Consider the following 24,714-nt stretch of genomic DNA (forward strand, 5'->3'; position numbering starts at 1 on the left):
TTTGAAAACTTCAAACAATGCAAAGAGTACTTACGAGTCTTTAGTGTCTTACTGCTTATACCATGAATTTCCATCAAGCCCCAATTATTCAACAGCTTTTAAGCTCCCTTTGCGAACTTTAAGGCGACTCCCAAAGTCAAAACCTATTAAGCAGGGATGTTAGTTCCAGCTTCCTTTTCCACAGACCTGGTATTCATTTCTCTGATTCTAACAGTGCTTCATCTTTTAGGCAAGTCATTTACCAGGACATGCGTTTCTTTTAAAAATCCTCCCCACCTGACCAAATAATACTGCCAACTTTTTAAAAATAATAAATTGTTTTAAAACATCCTATGCTCCTATTAATTGCCGCCTCCACCTTTGGTTCTACTCAGACTATGTGAAACATGGGTCAAGCATCCACGATCCAACCAGGCCTGAGCTGATGCCAAGCATTCTTGTTCAGAAGGTTAACAGGGCACTTGGCAATAAACAACCGTTTTCGTGAGAGAAACGCACAATTAACATAGAAAAATATCCTGAAGTCTCTCAATATCCTCTTTTATGTTCTTTATTTAACCTTCATTTAAGAGCCCTTGAAATCCATTCATGCTTTCCAAAAAGATGGCTAGGGACAACTTGAAACAGACACAATTCTCTGAACTCATTCTTTAAATAAAAAGGTGCATTCTTGCAGGTTCACTAAAGACCACTGAAGTACACAAAAGAAATACAACAACTGTTTTCAGACACAAATCTGATGTGTTCTAGATGAACTTCCAGTGTCCAAGTGGAGAGCAACTATTCTACTCACTGGATGTTCAAAAAAACCAAAACTTAAAAAAACAAAACAAAACAAAACAAAACAGAATAAAATCGATTTTAGTGACTAAGATATACTCTGTATACGAACAATTACCATTTGATGTTTGTGCCACATTCATGCTTTTCCACTTTAGCAAATATTAAAATGTGTCAATTTCCTGACACTGCCCTTCAACTACTTTCTGTATTAATATAAATATGCCTTTCTCACTACTAAGTTTTGGGTTTACATATTAAAAAAATTATAAGAGGTGAACTAGTATTCGACCACAGTCCTGAAAATTCCAGTTCTAAACCCCTTGAATCTCAGCTGAAGTATATGCTATGGTATTTAATGCTAAAATAAGCCTCTAGTAATAAAAACCAGTTTTTAATAATAAAAGCAAAATGTGCACACACACACACACACACACACACACACACACACACACACACATTGAAGCAAATATTGAGTTGTTCATTTTAAGAAAGAACATGGTACTTACAGGTCACCTCCCATGCAAGAGTAAAGACTAAGAAAGATGAAAAAGATTACCTCCTGCTTTGATAAATATGCCATTTTGACACTCTTGTATTTCAGTAAGAACAACTCAGAAAAAAGGCAGATTGTTGTGAACTGACAGGACCAAAATAATTCTTAATGTCCATTACTAAGGTAAGCTGCTGAAAGACTGGATATCCAAAGGGGAATGAAGACTTCCTTAGGCATATGTAATCCTAGCATAATGTTCCTTCAGAATACAGGGCACAGACTTAAAATGTGAATCTTTCCTAGGCATTTGTGAAAATTTTTACTTAAGTATCAATGAGGGCTGTTCGAAGTGCAGTAACTTTTCAAAGGGCATACAAATTTTTGGACGTGGATTGTGGAAATCATTTTTTTGGTGGTCAACTGATCCTTTAAGAATATTTATTTTAGCCTTGGAAATAGAAAGACTGTGATGATAAACTATTATTATATACCCATCTTACAGATGAAGAAAGTGAGGCTTAGTTACCCACAGACACATGGCTACTAGGAGTATAGGAAGATTCAAGGGCAAGGCTGCATTTACCAGAGTCTGTGCCTTTTTCTTTTAAAACCATGTTCTACTCTCCCCTTTGAGGTATCCTCATCATATGATCAAAAAACATTATTAAGAAGCCAGGGAAGGGTGCCTGGGGGCTCAGTCGGTTAAGCGTCAGACTTGATTTTGTCTCAGGTTATGACCTCATGGTGTGGGGAGTTCAAGCCCCGCAATGCACACTGTCGGCTCAGAGCCTACTCGGGATTCTCTCTCCCTCTCTCTCTCTGCCTCTCCTCGGCTCATGCTCTGTCTCTCTGAAAATAAATAAACTTTTAAAAAAAGTTGTGGAGAGCCTGGGTGGCTCAGTCTGTTAAGCTTCCAACTTTGGCTCAGGTCACGATCTTGCAATTCATGGGTTCGAGAGCCATGCCGGCTCTGTGCTGACAGCTCAGAGCCTGGGGCCTGCTTCAGATTCTGTGTCTCCCTCTCTCTCTGCCCCTCCCCCACTTTCATTCTGTCTGTCTCCCTCTCGAAAGAAAGAAAGAAAGAAAGAAAGAAAGAAAGAAAGAAAGAAAAGAAAAAAGGAAAGAAAAGGAAAGAAAAAAGAAACAAACCAGGGAATTGCGACAGTGGGTTCAGTAAAACCTACAGCTTCCAATTTATCTGTTTTTCTCATACATTAGCATGTAAGGAAAAAAATTGGTTTTTTTTTGTCCTTGGGTTACTAATATGGCATTTATTCATTCAACAAATATTTATTGAACACCATTCTAGGTGCTATTTTCTATTTCTTACCAAAAATACACAGTTTTAAATCAATACTATGGTTAAGCAGATTCTCCACATTATGGAGAGTTTGCCTGATTTTAGCAACACTTCTAGAGACACTATTACTCTACGTTCCAAATACCTGACCTGCAAATAAGCTTTTGGAACATATCCACTTGGCAAGTGAAGGACTTTCTTTATGTTAATATTCTCTGGATTTACTGAATATTCTTTTATCTTTTAAAAGGACTGTCAATAACTGTACTGTACAATCAAATGATTTCTGAAGCTGATCTTGATCACTCCTTTAAGATGTCAGAATTTAGGTTACTTATATTGTCAGTTTTAAAAATTGTGTAGTGCACATTAAAACTACCTCATAGCTTGAGGCTGTAAACTTTTAACTAAAGCACATAAAGCAAAAAATTAACAGTTTACCACCTGCATTCAAGGAGTTATAAACTGTGGGTTTAAGAATGATGCCCATAGTAACATAGACTGTCCCCACGATTTTCTTTTTAATTTTGAAAAATGTGTACACCAAAAAGACTGGAGCGAGAGTCTTCAGCTCCCTGATTGTTCTTTTCGTTGATGTTTTCAGGATTCTAACTTCAAAGAAATGGCCTTTGTAAACTCTGCACTTCTATAGCCCTATCAGTATGAAGGCTTACGACAAAAACAATACGCATGTACAAGTTTACTTGCCAGTGAGTTTAGGAAGAGTGTGTTCCCAAATAACCTCTCAGAAACTCCTGGATTCTGCCTGGGTGCTGTGACTATAAATCATCTTTTACTCGGAGTATCTTCTTTTAAAGACAATCAACTGTACCTTAGATGTGACAAATGCTAGAAGATTTCTTTCCCTTTTTAGTATCATTTTCAGAAAATAACATTTGTCTTCTTTACTGTAGATCTTGCATTAAAACTCATGCATTCCTGGGGTGCCTCGGTGGCTCAGTCGGTTAAGTGTCCAACTCTCGGTTTTGGCTCAGGTCATGATCTCATGGTTCCTGAGATCAAGCCCTTAGTCAGACTCCACCCTGATGGTGTGGAGCCTGCTTGGGATTCTCTCTCTTTCTCCACCTCTCTCTGTCCCTCCCTGCTCACTCTCTCTCCAAATAAATAAAATTAAAAAAAAAAAAAAAGAAACTCACTCATTTCTAAATTAAGTGTGCAATCATGCATGATTCAGTCTAGAGGCTGAATATTCACTGGATTTAATAAGAATTTATTTGACCCAAATGTTGGGTCAGAAAGTTATTGTATTAAAAGGGTCACCCATCTGGGAAGATACAGTGAAATATTATTTGGAGATGGATGAGTATTCTTTGGAGAGCAGAAAATGCATACATGTGTTTAAAAAATCTATCTTGCTACTATCTGAGTTGGGATTTCCAGCAGAGTTTATAAAGTAAAATTCTCTCAGCAGTAAGGCTCACTGATTTTAACCTTTAAAAAAATACAAAGTAAAGTATGTTTTTGCTTTTTAAGCATATGAGACCTAGGACTTTATCTCTCCTTCCTTTTAGTTGTTTATTCACTGAATTTCCTCTCAGATCAGTCACTTCTTATCTGTGTGAACCTTTCTCAAGTTACCTAACTTCTCTGTGCCTCTGTTTTTTTGCCTATAAAATGGGAAAGAAGAACAGTATCTCATCGTGCTTTTCTGAGAACTGCAGGGGTTTAGAACAGTGCTTGGAATAGACTAAGTGCTCTGTAAACAGTGGTGACCTTTACTTACTGAACATCTACTACGTGCCAAACAATGTAACGCAGGGCACAGAGCAGGCATAGCCATGAACAAACAACCATAAGTACATAATGTCAGGTGTGAGGAGTGCTTAAGGGAAAATAAAGCAGGGTAAGAATGTAGAGAATTATGGAGATGTTATCTTTATATAGGGAGATCAGAATGCCTCTCTGATAAAGGAGTTTTTTTTTTTTTTTTTTTTTTTTTTTAGTGCAGACCTAAAGAAAGTGAGAGTAAGGGATGTGGATGCGGGGGCAATAAGAACCCCAGGCAGAGAGAAGATAAAGTGCCAAGGCCCTCCTATGGAGCCTGGGGGAGGGCACTAGACAGGAAGGAGGGAGGGGGTGGGTGTGGTGGGGGGGGGGGGGGCTGGAGTGGAGACCATCAGGCGCAGTGAGAGCACAAGAAGTCCAAGAGGCGAGGGTGGGGACGAGAAGGGTGCCTGCCATGGAGGACCTTGTTGGTCCGGCTGGAGACTCAGGATTTTTGTCTTGCTGAGGTAGAAAGTCACTCTGGAGGGCTCTGACAGAGCAGCAACATGAGTGGGGAAAGCAGAAGCCTGCTGCACTAGTTGAAACCACAGCTGATGGTGACTTGGATAGGTTGGCAGGGGTGAACAAGTTCAATAATGCTAATACGTGTCTCCACCCTGGATTTCCCCTACAGATACTCCTTCAACTGGCATTTATTGAACACCTACTAAGTAAGGCATTGGGCTGAGACATTTTATAGGGGTTATTTCTTACAGTGATGTACAGATCCTTAGATAAAATATAGTAAGATTAGGATATTAGAGCTCCAAAGAATGTTAAAAATCATCTATTCCAACTACATTATTTTGCAGCCGTGGAATTAGAAATTCAGAGAGATTGAATGATTTACCTAAGATCATACAGTTAGTTAGGCCAAGAGAATGGCCAGGACTCAGTTTTCCTTACTGTACAAAAGAGAACTTTCAAAATTAGTGTCTTACTGACTTACAAAAATAACTTAAAGTGCCTTATTTAACTTATTTCCCTTTGCTTCTTCTGATTTAAAAATAACAGCAGCAAAACTTTTTTCAAACTTGTTCTCATTAGGTTAATATTTATGAGAATCATTTTTAAAATGAATACTTGTGAAGTTTCTAAAATAACTCTTTGCCTTAGGAAGTCTATATAAATGACTATCGCCATAATCTATTGACTGGCAGTTCTGCAAATCTATCATGGATAGAAAGACCACTGACTTTCTGTAATTACTTTAGTATGCCAATCTCTTACCAAAATAACTTCTGTAGATTAAAAACAGTATTTGTCATATTCCAGAATGGGCTCAGTCTGCCTTCGCATAATTAGCCACTGTAATAACTTCATAATACTGCCTATTCCCAAGGAAAGGAGGACATAGCATAGAGTCAGTCTTGGGACAAATAAAGGATTTAGGACAATGAAGGACATTTTATTTCTAAGGTAAGCAGGAAATTTCATATACTTCCAACTACTCTATTTTCTTGATTTTGTATAACTCACAGACATTAAGAAAGAAAGAAATGTTACTGAGGATAAAGTAGAACTTGATAGGAATGTTCTGAATTGTGTCTTCTCTGAGTAAGTGATGAGTAGATATCCTAGTATGAAATACATGCTCTTTTCTTCCCCCCAAGGCCAAGTATATCTGAATTTTGGTTCTCACCACTACACTCAACCCTCCCTCTAGCACCCTAAAGCAGGACTGCCAAAAGGCAACAGCTTTCTTTTTCCCTTTGGAAAACTTGTTAGAGATTTTAAGCCCTGGAGGATCTGAAATATAACCCCGATCCAGGGAAGAACATTCTAGAAAACTGACCGGTGGGTAGTCAGGCTTGTTCCCGAGATGGGCAACAGAGTTTCTTGTAAGGTAATAAGTGTGAAAAGAGCCATTTCCCAATCATCTTGTTCATTCCATGCATATTAGGAGAGAGGAAAATTCAACTGAGGGCCAATTGTCCCCTAAGAATCCTTTAGTTTAATTATGACCACAGTAGATTAAACGTCTGTATGACATCCGCGTTAGCTCCGCCGCTCCTGCTCTTGGCAGTGAAGAAAGGAAACACTTTCACTACTAAAAAGACAGGGAAGCATGCTCTTGTGGTTCTAAAACATGGTTGAAAATTCAATTTAACTGACTACAAGGCCAGTGTGCTTCTTATAAATGAACATCTCTTTGCTGCTAATTTTGTGCTATTTTACCTTTCATTAAAAAAAGTAATTCAGGTTAAACTCAGCTGAACAGCAAAAAGCTCTTGATATTTTGAAGCATTTTGGAACAATTACTTTGACAGGAGCCCTTGACAGTTAAATGACTCCGTTAAATGAATGTTATAGAAGACACATAATGATTTTTAGTGAAATATTGAATTTAACCACAAATGAGGAAAAACCAGTCATAAGCACTATGGGTATATTTGAATAATAACATCTTGCTTATGAACCTCAATGGATTCTATAATTTCTAATAATCATGCAATCAACTAGTTAGCTGGTATGTTTCCTATCTCAGTGCTCTCAATTTAGTTTTGGTTTTTGTTGTTGTGTTTTAATCTGAGAAATCAATGTGTAAATTTTGGAAATGGCAGTAAGTTCCTCTTCCATCAGTAGGGTATTTTAGAAGTAGGCAGTTAATGATTGCCATCCTGCCAGTTAAGTCTTCCTCTTTCCTTTTTTCCATTTGCTGAATGAGATTCTTTCACAAAGTAAAAAATCAGGAAAAGGCAAGAGCCTGCTGCCTGAGAATGTATGAATTCACTGGCTGACAGTGTTTCCTCCATCCGTGGGACTCCAATATTCCTTTTCTTATTTTATGGATCGAATGTGAGATAGTATCAAGCCTTTTACGTGTTTTCTCATGACTAATGACCAAAATATGTACTGAAATAATAAAACTGGTACTGTTCAATTTCCTTTTTAAATTCAATCTCAATATAAGTGGGAGTGCCCGTGTATGGTGGTGAAATCCAGCTCATTATAAAATTCTGTTTTCTGGAGAAGAGAAACTAGAAATCCTTGCAGACTGAAAAAACCATGTGGGTGAAGGGTCTGTGGGGACATTCAGGTTGAAGAAACGAGTCGAAAAAACAGTAATGTTTTTGTCTTGTTTGTCTGGCAAAGAGTGGTGAAAAGTCAACGCCAAGCATCCTGGGTAGTATTGCCTAGATCTCTACACGCTATGTGCAGCCACACTTCTGGATTCTTTCAAGCACGTGAGTTACATGTACCCATGTACCCACTGCTGCCTGCATTTACCTTCATACAGCAACTGCCTGTTTACATCTACTCCCCAGCAGATGGTCACTCCTTCAGGACAGGAGTGTCTTCCGATCTTGCATCCCCCAACATTTCTGAGCCACAATAAGTTGTTCAATAAATGTACTTTTGAACAAGAAACGTTTAACTCCTTCAGCTGATACTGAAAATACTTGGAAAAGGCCAGATAGTTTCAATATGTGACACTAGTCAAGTCCATATATACAGCATGCTGACTAAATTATTACTTGTAAGCATACTAACTCAGTGTGGTTCACAGACCAGTAGCATCACGTCACATTGGAGCTTTATAAATATGGAATCTCAGTCCCCATGGCAGACCACCTCAATCAGATCTGCCTTATACCAAGATGCCCAGATGACTTATGCACAGTGAAGTATGAGAAGCCTTTACTTAGCATATATGACTAGTACGATGCCTGAAGAAGTGATGGTGTCCATTGTGGACAAGAACCAAGGCCACGGCAAGATGAAAACTACAGAGGTCAGCTTGAGAAACTTTTAGAGCTCTCTCAGGACAGAGGCGCAGGTGGGAAACTCACTTATACCAGTTCCTTTGGAACTTTCTCGATACTCTTCACGCTTTTTCCTGTTTAAAGACACAGCTGCTCTTAATAATTGTCTTTTCTCCTTGGTGCAAAGATAGTATTTATCGCCAGCATGCTGACATTTGCAGGAGTTTTGGCTTTCTCCACTGCAAGTGTGGATGATTGAAAGGATATTGCTGACACCTGAATAAGAAATCCAATGACTCCAAGCTATGTAAATTTAATTATTTCCTTTAATTTTTTTTTTCAGGAATCTCTTTTTATTTTCCTCAGCTTTGGAGAAGTCCTAGCAATTTTCATTTAAAAGAAATACAAGTCAGCAGTGGTTCACTAAACAGGCTGACACGCAATTTCATAGGGGGAGAGGAGCTGTGTCTTTAATCTAATTTGTGCTCTCAATTCCCAGCTAATGTATCTAGGGATCCTGATATATGCATTTACAAGGAGACATCTGTAATGCAGAGTCCAACTCTCTGCAACTCTCTGAAACATGGGTAAAAAATTAGTCTGGGTTCTTGTAGCTGCCTACAACACAATAAATCTTGATATACTCACAGATGTAGAAATATTCCCGGCCTGGCCTGAATTCAAATCCTAGAGAAAAGGGTGTGAAGAGCTGGAATTTTTCAGAGAACTTCAGGGGTCCATTTGGAGAGTGAGGCCGGTTACATTCCCATCTCTTGAACCCCTTGGAAGTATGGTCGCAGGCACTGTAGCCATCAAAGTTCACCATGTAGAGGACATAACGCTCAGTCTTATCTTCTGGGACCGAGTCCTCATAGTGAGGGCAGAAAACATCCAGGTAGTCATTGATACAGACGTCGATGTGGTAGTCACCCCTCTGGAATCTGTTGGAAGAAGAGAAAGATGAGATTATTCATAAGGAAAAGACTTTCTGCTTGGAATCAGTGGTGGAATAACTTTAATCATGCTGGTGCTAAGAGATTTATTATAATAAGTTTTTATTGCAGCCCATTATGATTCAGGATATGTTTCTATTCCAAATACAAGCAACAACAATTTTACAGAGGAATTCTATTACGTTTGTTTCAAAACACGCTGAAAATGGAACTCTTCACATTCATCTTAAGTAGTTAAGATACTGACTTGCTGTTTTCCTTTCATTCTTAAAATCACATATACTGAAGCAAAGTTTTGATATTTCAAAATAGTGTTTCATCTGATGAGTGTTTCTGAATGAATGAATAAGTCATTTAAAGAACAAATGAATGACTGAATTGGTTTTGCTATAATTGCGACCATTCTCAATTTTCTATGCAAATGTAGAGAACTAGAGTTATCAAACTGAGAGAATTAGGACCATAAAATTTAAAGGTTGGAAAGAAAAGTCCTAGGACACTTCCCCATTAGAGGGAAATAAAAATCTAAGGCATAATGTCAAAGCAGTTAGTGACTGAGCTCAACCAGGAATGGTGACTTCAGGTCCTAATCAGCTGTTTCCATTAGTGAATCTGCTTACGTCACAAACTCATTTCAGCTGATCTCTCTTGATGCCCCATCCCTTTCTATATTAAGAAAATGAAAACCAGCTAAATCAAATCATTTTCTTCCCCTTCCCCTCCATTTCTTTTAACTTTATAGGTTGTGTCCTAGGGCTGGACTGACGACACAGATGAACACAGCAAACCCAGGACCACTTCCATCCTGAAATAGTTAAAATAACACACACACACACACACACACACGCACACACACACATGCACCTCACCTTACAAACTGCACTGTTTCAACTCTTACCTTACAAAAATTTTGCGTATTTGTGTTAACTAATATGTCTTTCCCGATTGGATGAAGAGATTTCTCAGGAACTAATGATGTGTGAAACGGGAATTGTTACGTATACCGCTTTCTAAAGTCAGCACAGAAAAGTCTACAAAACCCCTCTGTTTTTAGCTAGTGAGGAAATTCTCTGAGGCCTTAGAAGATTCATCATAAAACTATGTTACTGCTGAAAGACAAGCTGAAAGACAAGCACCCATCAAGCCATGTAGTCTTCAAGTCAGATGGTCTCAGTGTAAACATGTCAGTGAGCTGGTCTACTCCATTTTTGGACACGCCTACATTTAAGCCAGTGTCCTCGTATATGGAGCATCAATTTGCTTCTGTGTAATTTCTATCCAGTGATCCTACTCCCACTGCCTGACATCGCCGAGAACAAATCTAATTCCTCTTCTACCAGGCACTCCATAAAACATTTGGACGTGTCAACTAGGTCTCTGTATCTTCCTTTCTCACTACGTGAAAATCCTGACTTGTTTGGTTATTTCTGTTCCCAGGCTCCTCACATTCTAGATTCTCAACTCTCCTTATGCTCTCTAGTTTCCCAGTGTCCCCTTAAAATGTAGCCCCCAAACACAACAGACACCTCCGACAGGCTGTTTTGACCAGCATTCAGCCCAGGAGATACACTACCACCTTCACTCCGGATACTACACATTCATTGAAGAAGCTGAGATTCCTTTCTAAAATGCAACGTGATCAAAGTGGACACTACTCATTTTAGTGAGTAGACCTCAATTTAAGGACTGGATTGCTGCTGGTAGGGTGGGGGAGTCATAAACCGTCTGACCCTCAGTTTCCTCATATGTGAACTGGAACAATAATGAGAATCTGCCTCGCTAACCTCACACAACTGCTTCAAGTCTCCGATGATGAAACATCTAAAAAGCACCATGTGAATGTGTAGCACTATTATCAGGATATATTAAAGCATATTAAAGTCGATAACTAACACAATACTAACTCTCAAGCAACATCAGTAAATGTATACGACAACACCAACGATAATCCCCGTGTCCCTTTTTAAAAATAATATAAAAATCCTACATTCTGTCCTCACATATCAAATGATCCACAGAAACTTCCATTTGATCAATGCTTTTGAAAAGCAGCATGCTGATTTATACGAGGAGAATAAGTAAAGATGATCAGATCACTTTTTCTGTTAGAGGGTCTCAAAATGCATAAACATTTAAAAAAAACCCACTTGGAAGTATTTATTTCTTTATATTTACAATGATCACGGAACTAGGTTTACTCTTTCTTCATTACTGGCAGACGATGATTTGTCAAGATGCAAGGAAAGCCTGTGTTGCTTTTAAAAGATTTCTGAACATCAAGGTAACATCACTGCCAAAGTACAAAGAAAAGACACTGCAACGTTCAGATAAAAGGGTGCTGGGATATGAATCATCAGCACTCAAAGTAGCCTGACAGTTCTGGCTGAGAGCCAGGCAAGAAATGCAGCAGGAGGCAATGCCCAGATGCACTTTATATTATTATATTATTATTATAGATTTTAAAGACATTCAAGGGGGAAGTTTTTCCTTTCCCTAAGTGTCACTCATTTGAGCTTCTACTAGCACCTGACACTGCTTAAAAGTGTAGGGAAAAAAAAAATTAAAACTGCCACTGTCCAGACTCATTTGTTTATTGCTTTATTCTACAAATTGTCTGATTTTTTTTGATGCCCTGAGTTTACTTTCCCTTTTCCAACTTTTCTCCCTGTTAATGCTGCTTAAGTTTCAATAAAACAAGCCATGAGATTGAAGACACATTTTATACTGGGTTGACCTTTTCCCTTTCTGATGACATTATACTCTGTGTGGGGTGTTCAATGAATCACTGTGGAGCCTATTTTGAGTATGTGATCACTCCAGCGGTTAGTAGTTCTACCCCTCTATCCACATGACAAAGATGATGAGTCACCATAGAATCAACTTATGCTTCTGTTTCACATCTTCAATTTGTATAAATTAGTTTAATAATGTAATTTTCCCCCAAATGGACAATATAAATATAAAAACATCAATAAACAAAAACTCATAAAAGGCATTTCTATAATATACCCAAGTACGATCTAAAGAAAAGGTTAGGGTTAGATAGGGATAGATATTACCCCAAATCATGCTCTTTGGCTACAAAGTAGTACTGGACCATTCTTTTTGGGCCTTACTGTGAAAAGGCACATATGTATGGCTAATATAATTGTTTATTATGTTATATTCATTATCTCGATTTAATCTCCATCATAAATCCTAAAGAACAGTATAGTATTGGTACTCCCGCTTAAAAATGAAGATACTGAGACCGAGAAGTTAAGCAATGTGCTCACTGTCAGCCAACTAGTAAAACGTGGAGGCAGAAGTCAAGCCCAAGCATTGAGACCTCACTCAGAACTGAAGTTCTTTATTATTCTACTTCCAGAGAGAGTAAATTGCTCAAGTCAAGTTCTTAGGTCAACCCTTTATTCCCCCAGAAGGGCAGTTCTAATTCTTGATGGGGTTTCAGTTCTCTCCTTCATTCACTGATGCAACAAACACTTGCTGCATCCAGGATATGCTGTGTTATGGCTTTACATGTGTTGTCATATGAAATCCTTATTAGGTAGTTATAATTAGTTTTATTTGAACAATGAGGAAATGACACTCAGGTTGTTATCCTCTTAGTTCATTTTTTTCCCCCCACAGGAAATAAGCAGCAGAGTTAAGATTTCAACCCATATCTTATCTGGCCCTGAAGTAAATTCTCTTTCCTGCTAAATGCAATGGTTCCAAAGTTTTACCAGTTGTTGTAATTCCCCTGACCTGAAGGAGCCCTTTTAAGGGTTTTGGTGCCATTGGGTTCCCTTATGTTTACATTGATCTTCTAGGGAAGTCTGCTGCAAGGTGTGCTGGCCCTGCTCCCTCTCCACTCCATTGGTCCCAAACTCCTAAACTGAAGGGTGTGTCAGCATCCAGAATACATCTCAGATCGCAGGGCTAGCTCCTGACCCGTGTATACCAGTCTGTTCTTTCACAGAAGAAAGTGCTATTAAGCTCAGTAGCTGCTGACATAAAGGCATCTTTTTCCCCCCATCAGGAAACAGCTTTCATGAACTTTAGTTCCTATTAAAAGAGCAAATTCAAACCTAGGAAGAATGATTCCACATGACAATATTTACAAATGTCATGGGCGGCACGGCTGCCACTTTAAACGCACTGGTAAATTTCTTGGAAATTTTCTTGTAAAGGTCTCCCCTTTATTCCTTTTCTTTAATTCCATCCACTCTATCTGTGGTGCTCTTCCTCTCTGAAATCATTGCATATTATGAAGCGTAAGAATTTCTGGCTCCACACCAACAAGCCAGCAATAATTACAATACAATCTCTACTAAATTATCACAGTGGCTTACAATGTAAAAGCATGCACCACTACCACACTTAGAAAAGTGATTGCGTTTGAGTAATATGATTACTGCCCTGTGTTCTCATAATACAAAAGTCTCAAATGCCAGGAAACATCTTGTATGCATAGAAAGACAGTCCTTGTTCTCCACTGAGTTGCACTGCTACAGGGCCAGTGTTCCACCTAACATACAATATATATATACCCTGTTGTGGCAGGAATACATTATATACATTTGCCAAAATTGGACAGTAGGCTGGTTAAGAATCAATGTCATATATATATATATATATATATATATATATATATATCATATATATGTCACATATATATGTCATATGTGACATGTATATAATGAAAGGGCCATTCTAGTTAATTAAAAGAAGGAAAATTCAGTATGGCAACTAGTTCTTTTTTTTATCAACTCAATTACTAAACATGAATTATGCATTTTATGGTAGGTCTTGATGTCCCAGAAGCTGCCTGAAAGGTTGGATATAAAAAGCACATTTCACAGCTATTGATAGCAAAAGTAACAACTGAAGTTGGGATTTCAACTAGAAGGTCTATTTGCAGACATGTGTGTCTTAGTTTGTCTTCAGTGTTTATCTTCAGTGTTTACCTGATGACATGCCACAGCTAACCGTAGTTTTGATTATACCTTTAACACTATTGTTAATATCCCTCTCCTTATTTAACTCGTCTACAGAGAGTGATTCATGACTTGGACTCAAACGAAATAAAGACACAGATAAGGAACAGTCAACAATTTGCCTTTTCATTTAAGTTACCAACAGTGCCCCAGCTTTGTCCCCAGACAGGGACCAAACATTGCTTCCTGACCAGAGTCAGCAAGAACCATGAAGACTTCCCTCGTTCTAACCAAAGAATTCATCTGCAGACTGAAAGAAGCACCATCTAGTACTTGAATACTCTGGTCCTTTACCAACTTCAAATGGAAGGCCTCCACTTACTCTGACGCGGTCCTTGGTTCCTCTCCACTCTGGTAAGTAGATGTGCCCTAGCTTTCTTTCTCAGTGGATGGTTCCTCATGCCATTGACCTTACGTCCTCCTCTGCCCCATATGCTCGTGTACTGTGGATACTGACAGCTGGGAGGGCTAACCGCGAAGGGCACGTGGGCAGCGCCCCGGGTTTCGGGCTGCAAAGGAGCAGCACGGTAACCATCCTTCTTTGAGCTCCTCTTTAGCCCCTTTCCCCTGCGGTGTGCCTCCTCTCCCTCCTTCCTCATCTGCTAAAGCCAAGATGCATTTCATTTTAGTAACTGGAAAAGGAAGGGTATGGTGCATATTTAAAACATTCTAAATTGGCCTTTAGCATATGTTGCTGGCACAGCAGAGAGCCTGCTTCCAGGGAAATATGTACTGAGGTATTTTATCAAGCAGCTCCTGAGTGAAGTTTCTTCACTCCATAAATATAGAAACAGCATTTCTGAAGGGAGACAGAGTAGTTATTAGAGGTTAGGAAGCTGTGAGACACTTTTATCCCCCTTTCATGTAGTGTTTTAAAGGATTCAGTAATGAAAATGTTATTTCTCATGAACTGGATAGTTGATTATTACATTTTAAATGCATTTTAATCTGTCAAAGGGGTGATTGTCTTAATGTTCCTATTTGAACAGAACTACAATGTCACTTCTTTAATTACAAGGCAACTTAATGTATTACATTCTGAAATTGAAATGTAAAAGAAGGATATGATTTATGGTCAAAGATTAAGGAAATTTATCAGCTTAGGGTTCCTCCCAAATTTCGAACTAAATCTAGAGTGAATATATCTTGGCAGCACGGTCTTTTGACTCTACTCTTATTGATTTAAAGGCTAATTTCAGAGTAAGATGTCTCTTCTTAACCAGAAGAATTTCTCATTTGTCCTGGAAGTCCTAATGGGCCCTCGACAGACATGGGGTTTGGTTTATAAACACGTTTCGCGAGGAGATGGGCAGGATGGCAGTCTCTGTCGCAAACATGTCTCTCCTTGTCTCCTTCTGTTATTCTCTCAGCACAGAATGCAAGCCTTATGGCTTTCATATCCTGAGTCTGAAGATGCTCTTTTTGTTTTGTTTTGTTTTCCTGCAGAGGTTAGAGCATGAAATACAAACAGCAAATCAAACTTAGGGTAGATGAATAATAGCACCTGGGGGCTGAAGCAAGATTTGTTTTGCTGGCTTTTAATGTCTTCTTTCTCTCACGGGCTGAAACATGTCTGTCATCCACATGCATTGGTAACTGACCTTCATTTTTGGCTCTGAGACGGAGTCCTGCACAGTTTCACCACTACCAGGCCAGCTGCTAAGGCTCAATGAAGTAAGTATGAATGAGGTTTGATGACCAAAACACATTTCAGCCAGTCGAATCCACTCTTCCAGGCTCTAGAACATACCAATCCCAACTAAAATTCCCAGAGAAGTGGAGATTTACAGGCTAAAAAATATTCAAGGATGAATTTCAGAAACGTTTCTTACTTATTTTTGCAGTTAAAGCACTGTATGCCATAACACATACACTTGTATCCAACGGAGCACAAGATACTGACAAAATAGTTAGAACCCGGCGCTGGTGTTCTATCTATCCATTAATATCAATTCCAATAAAGTTCTTATGCATGCATGTTTTGGTAATTATAAATTCTGCAGCATAAGAGCTTTGCCTTGAATTCAGTAACTGCTGGTGATGGGAATAAGATGTAATTTGCGTGGCCAGATATTTGGAATTCATTAGTGCTTTAGTACAGTAACCTGTCACCTTTTTTCTTTCCACGTGTGTACGTGGGCGTACATGTGCTTTAACAGCAAGCGGTTTAAAAATTTCACAAAACCTCAACTAGCTTTTGTTTGTTGCTTTTCTGCTACAAGTCACATCAGTCTGAATGACTTTTTACAATTGGTATCTCCCAAGAGTAACACCTGTTTCAAGTACAAGGCCCACAAAATCTTCTCTCTTCCAGTGTTTTAACTCATTTGGAGTTTGTTTTATTAGCTTGACTGAGGAGCTCCAAAGGAAACAAAGCATTAAATTGGCAGAGCCTAAACAAGACTTGCCTTCAGGAAGGGACTGGGAGCTTTGGGTGACAGTCTAATTGCTTCTAAGCCCCCAGAGCGGCCTCACGCGTGGAGTAAGAATGTGTCAACATCAACAGGCTAAGTCAGCCAAAGAATTAACCAGGCAGAGTCCCACACACCCAACACACTGCAGATCACTAAAATGGCTTTCCAAAAGGGAGTAAAATAAAATAAAGAATCACAGTGTATGTCCTAACAGAGGTCACTTCCACAAAGCAAAACAGGCTCTTTCTTGACTCCTGCTGGTCTGGGGCTTCCTGACAAAGCTGCCCTTCTTGCCCTAAGTTATCCAGAGTTTTACATCATGTCAGGCACACAGAACAGAGCACCTGCCACATAAACACGGGTCCAAAAGCAGATGCAGGAAATCAGTGAACAGGTTATCCAGACGCTGTCCTAGGAGAACAGGATTAAACAAACTGATTCTGTCCAGGGGATGCAGGAGTCAATCAAACAAATAAGCCACCTGCCAAACTGCTTACATACAGGTAGCCCCTTTGTATCTTATGGGGATGGAGTTACCCAGTGCAATTTCAGGCTACTCCCAGTTTTAAGAGTAATTAACACTAATTAACAATAACTAAAGAGCTATAATAAATGTCATTTCTGTTAACCAATTCAAATAACAGTTTAGTGGTTCTTAAGTTCCAATATGCGAACAGTGAAATAAATATTTGTCTTCTGTCTTGATCATAACTTACGGGACATTTTACCATTAAAGTCTGAAATCTGGCCCTGACTTTTCAAAAATTCAGGGTGGGGGACCCAAGACCTCTGTGGCAAGGAATTAATCTCTCTTATAAACTTATTGTTAGACAAACAAAAAACAAGCCAGTAAGAAAGAAAGGAAATAACACCCTCTTCTATGCTTGATCTGCACACTGCAAGAGGAGGCATATATTTGGTAATACTAGGGCAAAACACTAATAACAATAGTGTTTCATATAAAGCTTTAGGATGCAAAGCAAACATTGTTGCTGGTCCTATGCAAATTGGCATGAGAGAAGAAGTTACTTTCATTTGGTTGGTTATAACCCTGTGAGCAAGTGGATACAAATCTGGAACCAGAAAAGAACCTAAGGTAAGAGAACAGAGATCTGGAGGTGAGCCATTAGAGGTGAGGTGGTGGGCATGGTCATGAAAGGTCGTGCAGTCACTCAAGCTCAATACATAGATTTAGAAGGAAACTGGGTCCATGCTGAGAGCAAATCGCTGTAACAGAAATAATGATCATTACTGTATTTTTATACAGACCTTTTTTTAGAGAGAGAGCTCCTTGGAGATAGTGCTGGTGTTTCATCATCTCTGTACCCCCAGCACATAGCACAGTGTTTGCACATGGCAGTGACTTGACACATGTCCAAAGAAGGAAACTGTATCTGGAGGATATTTCAGGCAATGCTTAAGAAAAGAACTGGGTAAAGTGCCCCATACTCTCCTTCTGTGTCCTGGGTCCCAGTACTAAATTCTGAGAAGAGCTACGTAATATTATACGCAAGGGTCAAGATCAGAAAACAAAATAATGGCCGGCTGCAAAAAGGAAAATTATAATCAGGACCGCGGTTCAAGCAATGCTAGAAAATTATGCCCAGCCGAGTAGACAACTTAAGCACCTAAGGCAGAATGAAAGTTTCTCTCTTGTCATTAAGTCCTCTATTCAATTACCATTTATCGGGGTAATTAAACACTGGAAAGTGATGCCAGGCTAATTGTTAGATTATGATAATTACATGTCTTTGCTATGCTACAGCTGATCAAAATAAGATGTGGTCCCGTGCACTTAGCTGCTCTGTAATCGTCAGACTTTCGTAGAGCGCTAGGCCATTTATTACTAATTCATTACAAATCAGGCGGAGAAGCTTATTATTTGTAATGCTTCTTTTTTCCCCCCACACACAGTCTCCTGGAACAAGACTCCCAAAAGGTTAAGCACAAACTGTCGCCTCTCATTGGCCCATTTCCATCCCAATTACACAGCTGAGCAGCATTAGGTGCCTCTATTTGAGAGGGTTCATCAGACTGCTTCACAAAATCCTGCAACCGCCTATCACATTGGCAGCAACATCCAAGGCTCCCTTTCAGCCTCCGCCAACCACTGTTCTGCTCTGAGCTGTGTCCCAGCAACCACGAGCTAGCAGTCCAGAGGGTCTGTTGCTTCTGAGGCTCCCTTCTGCTCAGGTCAGGCCTAGACCGGGCTGGGATGTGCCCAGGGTTTGCTCCAGTTAGCAGGAGTCATGGGGGGTACAGACGGTGCCCCTCCTACCAGAACGTCTGGTCTCTGCCACTCAAGCCAGGGTCAGGAGAGGAAAGCAGCTTTCTCGGGAACTGACCAGAGTCACCTCAAAGCTGCCAAATAGTGACTCAAATCCTTGTCAGGGAAGACTAGGACCAATCCATTATCTTGGGCTTTTCTGGGAGTTAGTAATCTGTTCTTTCATCCCTCTACTAAATACTCCAGGTCCCTGTTGACAGGTGGGATGGCAAACGGGACCTGAGATTCTTCATTTGGCTTTATCCTGGGACTTCCCAGCTCTCCCCTGCGATCATCGGAATGAGTTCACATGCGCCACTGCTAGGTGGAGGAGGTGCAGGGTGTCAGGTTAAAAGTTCAGTAACTGGTACAAAGTTCAAGCCATGGTATGCTCCTCAATTTTAGGATTTTTCCCCCCATTGGGTGCCCTACCCTGATTCATATGCTGAAGTTGCAACCTCCGACGTGAGCCTGTGTTTGGAGATAGGGCCTTTATGGAGGCAATTGAGGTTAAATGAGGCCATAAGGGTGGGGCCTTGACCCAACAGGATTAGCGTCCTTCTAAAATGAGTGCCCCCTGACCCCTGCCTCTGCAAGCTATGAACAGTGCTCTTACCAGAAACTGGCCTGCTGGGCCTCCACCTGGGATTCCAGCCTCCAGAACCACGAGAATAAATTTCTGTTGTTCAAGTCAACAAGTTTCTGGTATTCTGTCATGGCAGCCTGAGCAAACTTATACAGGTAGTTTAAAGTTTAATTAACAGAAGGGTTTGGGGTGGGATGGTATTGAATTACAACAAAAAAACCCAAAACACTGATGAAGAACAAGGTAACAATGGCTGGGAAGGAAGGGCGTCGGGGAGGGGAGGGGAGGAAGGGAGCCAATGCCGGCAGCCCCATGGTACCCTGCACACAGGAGACACTCAATATCCATTTGCTGTTCCAAGCAAATGGCCGGTCTGAGGGGAGAAGGCACCTCATTTTCCTAAGCAAGGATAGTTTCACCTCTGAAATTAACTCACGGCACCATGAAAACGACTGTATTATCACCCAGCAACTGTGTTATCTCACTGTTTCAGCAAGGCTTTCACCCAAAGATAGAATGAAGGGTGTTACAGAAAAGTCACAGACTCTATTTTACCCTTCCTCGACCCTGGAAATTAAAACAGAATATGCCACCGCCTTTCAAAAATCCTGTTAAGTGCATTCTGGGGACAACACCAACCACGAGGTACCTTTGTTAACACCAGAATACATAAAACTGTCATTTTATGCACACATTTACTGGTGGCCTGTGGCTTAAGACTGGGGAGCCTAGGAACAAAGGTACTTCGGTTCATCACATAAAAATGGTTTTGCACTACTTAGTATTATTATTTCCTCCCACACTCATTAAAAGGATATTCATTCATACAGCTGGATCCTCTATTTACTTTTATAGCCTGGACCACAGAAAGATATATGCAAGAATAATGCAATCATAAAAAATAAGAAACTAATTGCTCTATCCCAAGGAAACATAAAGGGGAGAAAGAAATAAACAATTCACCATTTATTTCTGAGAAATAAATCTAAGCACTTTAGGGGATTCTCAAGTGCCATAATCTCTCTACCTACTTAAATGCTTGTCTATCTCCGTGGCAGAGAATAGAGTTGTTGCCTTTCCCCTTCCCCTTTCATTTTAATAAGCTCCCTTTTAAAATGTCTACCTTGGAAGAGAACTACAGTTCAAAGCCAATGCACATGACCCTCCTCTTGAACTTTCAGAATGTTTGGTCCTGCTACAAGCTCTGAATCAGCCGCTTGCAGGGACTGTGAGGTTTCAGAGGGATGGTTAATGCCAAGACACAAAGATGATGAACTAAGAAGGTGATAACGGGCACTTCATGCTGGGTGACAACTCAGCATCATGAGCCTTGAGAGGACAGGGTCACAACTGGCTTTCTTCAGTGCTGGGTAGTGCAGTCCTAGATCCCGAAGTTTCTTTGACATGCACATTAACATTTTATTGCCCTTCACACTGTTCAAGTCCAAAAGAGAGAGCGAGAATGCAAGTTGCTGTTAAGTTACAAACTCAGTGTGGATGAGCTAGTCAGGAAAACAGCAAACCTCGTATGAAACACAGAGGGGCTGTTAAATGAGCCTGAGACTCAGCATCGAATCTGGATCTAGAAATGGCATTATAGCTCACTGATCACTTTATTTACAAAACAGGACAGTTTCATTTATTGATTATTGATGTTTTAATTCAATATATAGGTACCTACTCAGTGTATGCCAGATACTCAAAGTCTTAGCCCATTTTGTATTCTAAAAGACACTTTTTCCCCCATTCCACAAACACAGAGCATACTTTTCAACCCTATCTGTGGGAAGCAAAGATGTAGGCAAACCAGGAATTCATGTTGATATACTCCAGATTTTCTGTCTCAGAACACTCTGTAGCTGAGAAGAGACTCATCACAGCTAAGACCCACCCAAGGATGTTTTAGGAATCCCAGTCATTAAATGAAAAGCCTAAGTCTTGGTCACTGAAAGTGCTCGTTACTATGGTTTTACAAACACAAGTAGAGAAGGAAACACGTGATACACACTGGTCAAGGAGGCAAGCCTTGGCGCTGTGAACCCCGCCCTGAAGCAGCCCCCATATGCAAGGCTGGCGGAAGGAAGGATGGTGTCCAGGTTGCAGAAACGCCTTCTCCTTTTGCTTGCGCGGCAATAAAGCTGCGCGGGCACTGCGTTGACCACATGACTGGGACATGACCTGAGGCTTACACACACCTCCACGGGGTTTGGAATCTTAAGAAGTTACCAAGTATTCTAAGCCACTACAGGAAATTAACTGGAAATTAGGAATCATGGGAAAGGCTTCTTTTAACCCTTTTTTTTTTTTTTTTAGTTTGAATACAAGTTTCTAGGATAAAAGCTGAAGGAATAAATTATAAATTTACATATGCACAGTAGCACTTCCTGGTAGAGTATTAAATGCATTTTTGTTTATTTTTTAAATCAAGGTGGTGGCTTCGAGATATAATTGATCTCTCTAAAGACGTCAGAGATGTTTGGACATGTCTGGAAATATAAAATATTGCTATTCTCTGTTAGACAATTAAGATATTTAAAAATTTATATCACCTAAGAGGAAGCTCTATCGGTTCTAATGACTAGAAAAATTTATAGGGAATCTCAAGTTTAAACACATTGCTCCTTTTTTGCTAAATGGCATAGTGTAAGCCAGCGTGCCCAAGCACTCATGGAATTAAAAGTGGAATTCTCAGCATTGTATTTGCAGCTAAATATTTATGTGTGCTATTGAATCTAAGAATTCTTCTCACATAAAACTTTCTATAATGGGTTTTGACTCAACAACAACCATGATACAGTTACTAGAGTCAAGAGAGAGAAAATCCTAACTTACCACTCCTTACAAACACCAGGTTATTTACTTTTGTACTCCTAGACACCACTACTGTGGACCAGTCTTAACCTACAGTGATTATAAATTCCTGAATGCACACAGCATGCATGACATAGGCTTGTAAAGAGATGGCCCCTAGTTTTCCCTTGGTACATAATACTTGATAATAATTTCACAGGAACACTGCTTCTGCATCAAAACGATAGAGAGAGACACCAGTGGAAGGGACTTTGAGGCACCATCTCTTCCAGCTGTTTCCTTTCAGGACTGTTAATTATCTAGTCTCTTTTAAAAAAATCTCCAGGGAAAGTTTGAGTCTTAAATAGTAGCTCTTCCCAGGACCTGTAGATGTCATTCAAAATTCAATGCATAAAGAAATTCTCTATGCAGGGGGACCCAGCTTTCCAGTGTTGATCAGAGAATCTTCCTCACCCCCACTTTATAAGAAGATTTAAAAGAAAAATAGAGGAAATTTAGCTCAAGTTTTCCTAGGGAAGTCAAGCTGATTGTATTACTGACTGTCGACGGCATTAGCAATTTCCAACCGAATTACAAACTGTTTCCCCACATTATATTGCTATTGTTCAATACCATTTTCATTGCCCTAATGAAACAAAGCTATATGATATAACCATAAAGTACTGATTACAGTTAACCATAATGGAAGAGAGCTAAGGAAAGACCTATTTTTAAAATATGCAAAGAAAAAGATAAGAAATGCCGATACTCAACAGACATTTTTTTTTTTAAACTCTTTTTCGCTTTCTGGATTGAGATCAAAACAACACTGACAAATTAATTCTTCTTTCTTTTCCAACAATACAGATGGTATTTCCCCTAAAATAGAATTTCTAGAAGACTTCCCAAAGAGCGAAAGTTCTCTAGGTGCTTAAAAAAAAAAAAAAAAAGGTAACATTGTGAATTTTACACATATCTTAAAAAGTGCCTACTTCAAACCAGAGTATTCCCTAATATCACGAAAGAGGATATCCAATTTTCCCTGGAGTGCAGATTTCTCTCCATCTATAGGTGAGCTCTTTGAGAAGCGCCATTATGAAGCCAGTAGGGTATTTCTTCTTCAGCCAGGAACACAAACGATCAGGTTGCTGTGCCGGCCTGAAGCTGCCCGAGTGAGACAGCAAAGCCATGGCGGACATTTCTGCCTTTTAGCCAAGGCAGTGAAGGTTACTTGGCAGCCCCTTGTATACCCAGTTCCTTTCCCAAGACAGAAACAGTAAACCAAGAGTTGGAAGGAACAGGAAGAAGTGGTAGAGAAAGTTCTTGGATGTTACTAATTATTTACTGTGGCTAGAAGCTGTAGTGCCAGACACTCGCTACCCTCTGACATTTGTGCCCGAGCCAGCACACCCCACCCCACCCCACCCCCAACAGAGTAGCACTGGTGTAATGAGAAAGCACGCTGCTGATCTCACTCCCTGAGAATTCCTTGACCGCCGCTGGTGATGTTTAATGAAGTTACCGTATGATGCTACAGTGGCGGCTGATCTGTGCCTGCCCAGGTCCTCGGCACCCAGCCACTCTACATCTGACAAACACTTCCTGCCGTTTGCTTAGTGGATATGGTGTAAATGTACAGTGGAGTACACTGAAAAGGCCTGAATGTCAGGATCAGAGACTGCTTTCTCCAAGACAAACCCTGGTCACGGAACAAACCTTCCTCTGGAGAGCTTTGTTATTTGTACTGTTATGAGCAACAATAATGACAATGTCATCCATGTGGACATAACATGCTGAATTCTACATACTGTATTTGATACACTGATCTGATTTCAGTGGTTCCCAGCAGCCACCTTGAATGCTCAATTTACTTGCATTTTCTAGTTCCAGCACCCTTGAAAAAAAGGTAAAAATAAATCAAGGCGGTGTCTGTTAGACCTCTTTCAATAACGTGTATTGCTTGAAAGATGGAGAAGTACATGCATTTATCTTTTCCTATTAGAGTGCTAATTTATGCAAGTTCATTTGCTTTTTGTGACTATTGATTAGATTCTTGTTGTCTCATCCCCGGCACTCCATTAGAATCCTCGCTGACTAAACAATAATGCAAAGCCACACAAAATCTGTACAGATCTTCATATGCTCTTACATCTACAGCCCTATTTAAAAGTTTGCATAAGCTAAACAGCGTAAGTGGAAATTATGGGTGCCACGAAAAAGTACTTCACGTTATCACATCAGAGGGAGAGTCTCTGAGAAGATGAGAATACTCACTGGAACAACTTCTCTTTTCAATTTTAAGGAGTCATGTCTGAACATTTGAAAAGCATCCTGTGCTACTGTAGGCACGCTGAAGTTAAAATAGAAGCGCAATTTGAGATTACAGATTATAAAACCTTAAGCAAGCACAGCTGCCGTACGCAGGGCAGGAATGGCTCTCCTTTTTTGTATCCACTCGTGTAAGACAGTCAGGCTTCGAAGTAGAATAGCCTTTCCTGTGAAAACTAGCAAAAGGGCTAAATCCCCAGAGGAATGATTTTTCAGACGTGGTTTGCTATTTATTTGCTCCCAGTCTCAAAAAGGGCTTTTTTTGAGTGCTTCATTCTGGAGGGGAAAAAAAAAAAAAAAAAAAAAAAATATATATATATATATATATGT

The 24,714-nt window shown here is 39.8% G+C and overlaps 1 protein-coding gene across 2 annotated transcripts in view; it reads right to left on the reverse strand.

The window, feature by feature from the left end:
- Positions 1-24,714, reverse strand: part of EFNA5 (ephrin A5) — a 273,969-nt gene that overhangs the window by 38,982 nt on the left and 210,273 nt on the right. For both annotated transcript variants that reach the window (XM_006927864.5, XM_003981172.6), the window contains exon 2: positions 8,717-9,009. In XM_006927864.5, the coding sequence (XP_006927926.1) occupies positions 8,717-9,009 (293 nt within the window). The remainder of the gene's footprint in view (positions 1-8,716; positions 9,010-24,714) is intronic.

The sequence above is a fragment of the Felis catus genome, chromosome A1, assembly GCF_018350175.1.
Source record: "Felis catus isolate Fca126 chromosome A1, F.catus_Fca126_mat1.0, whole genome shotgun sequence".
Taxonomy (NCBI): domain Eukaryota; kingdom Metazoa; phylum Chordata; class Mammalia; order Carnivora; family Felidae; genus Felis; species Felis catus.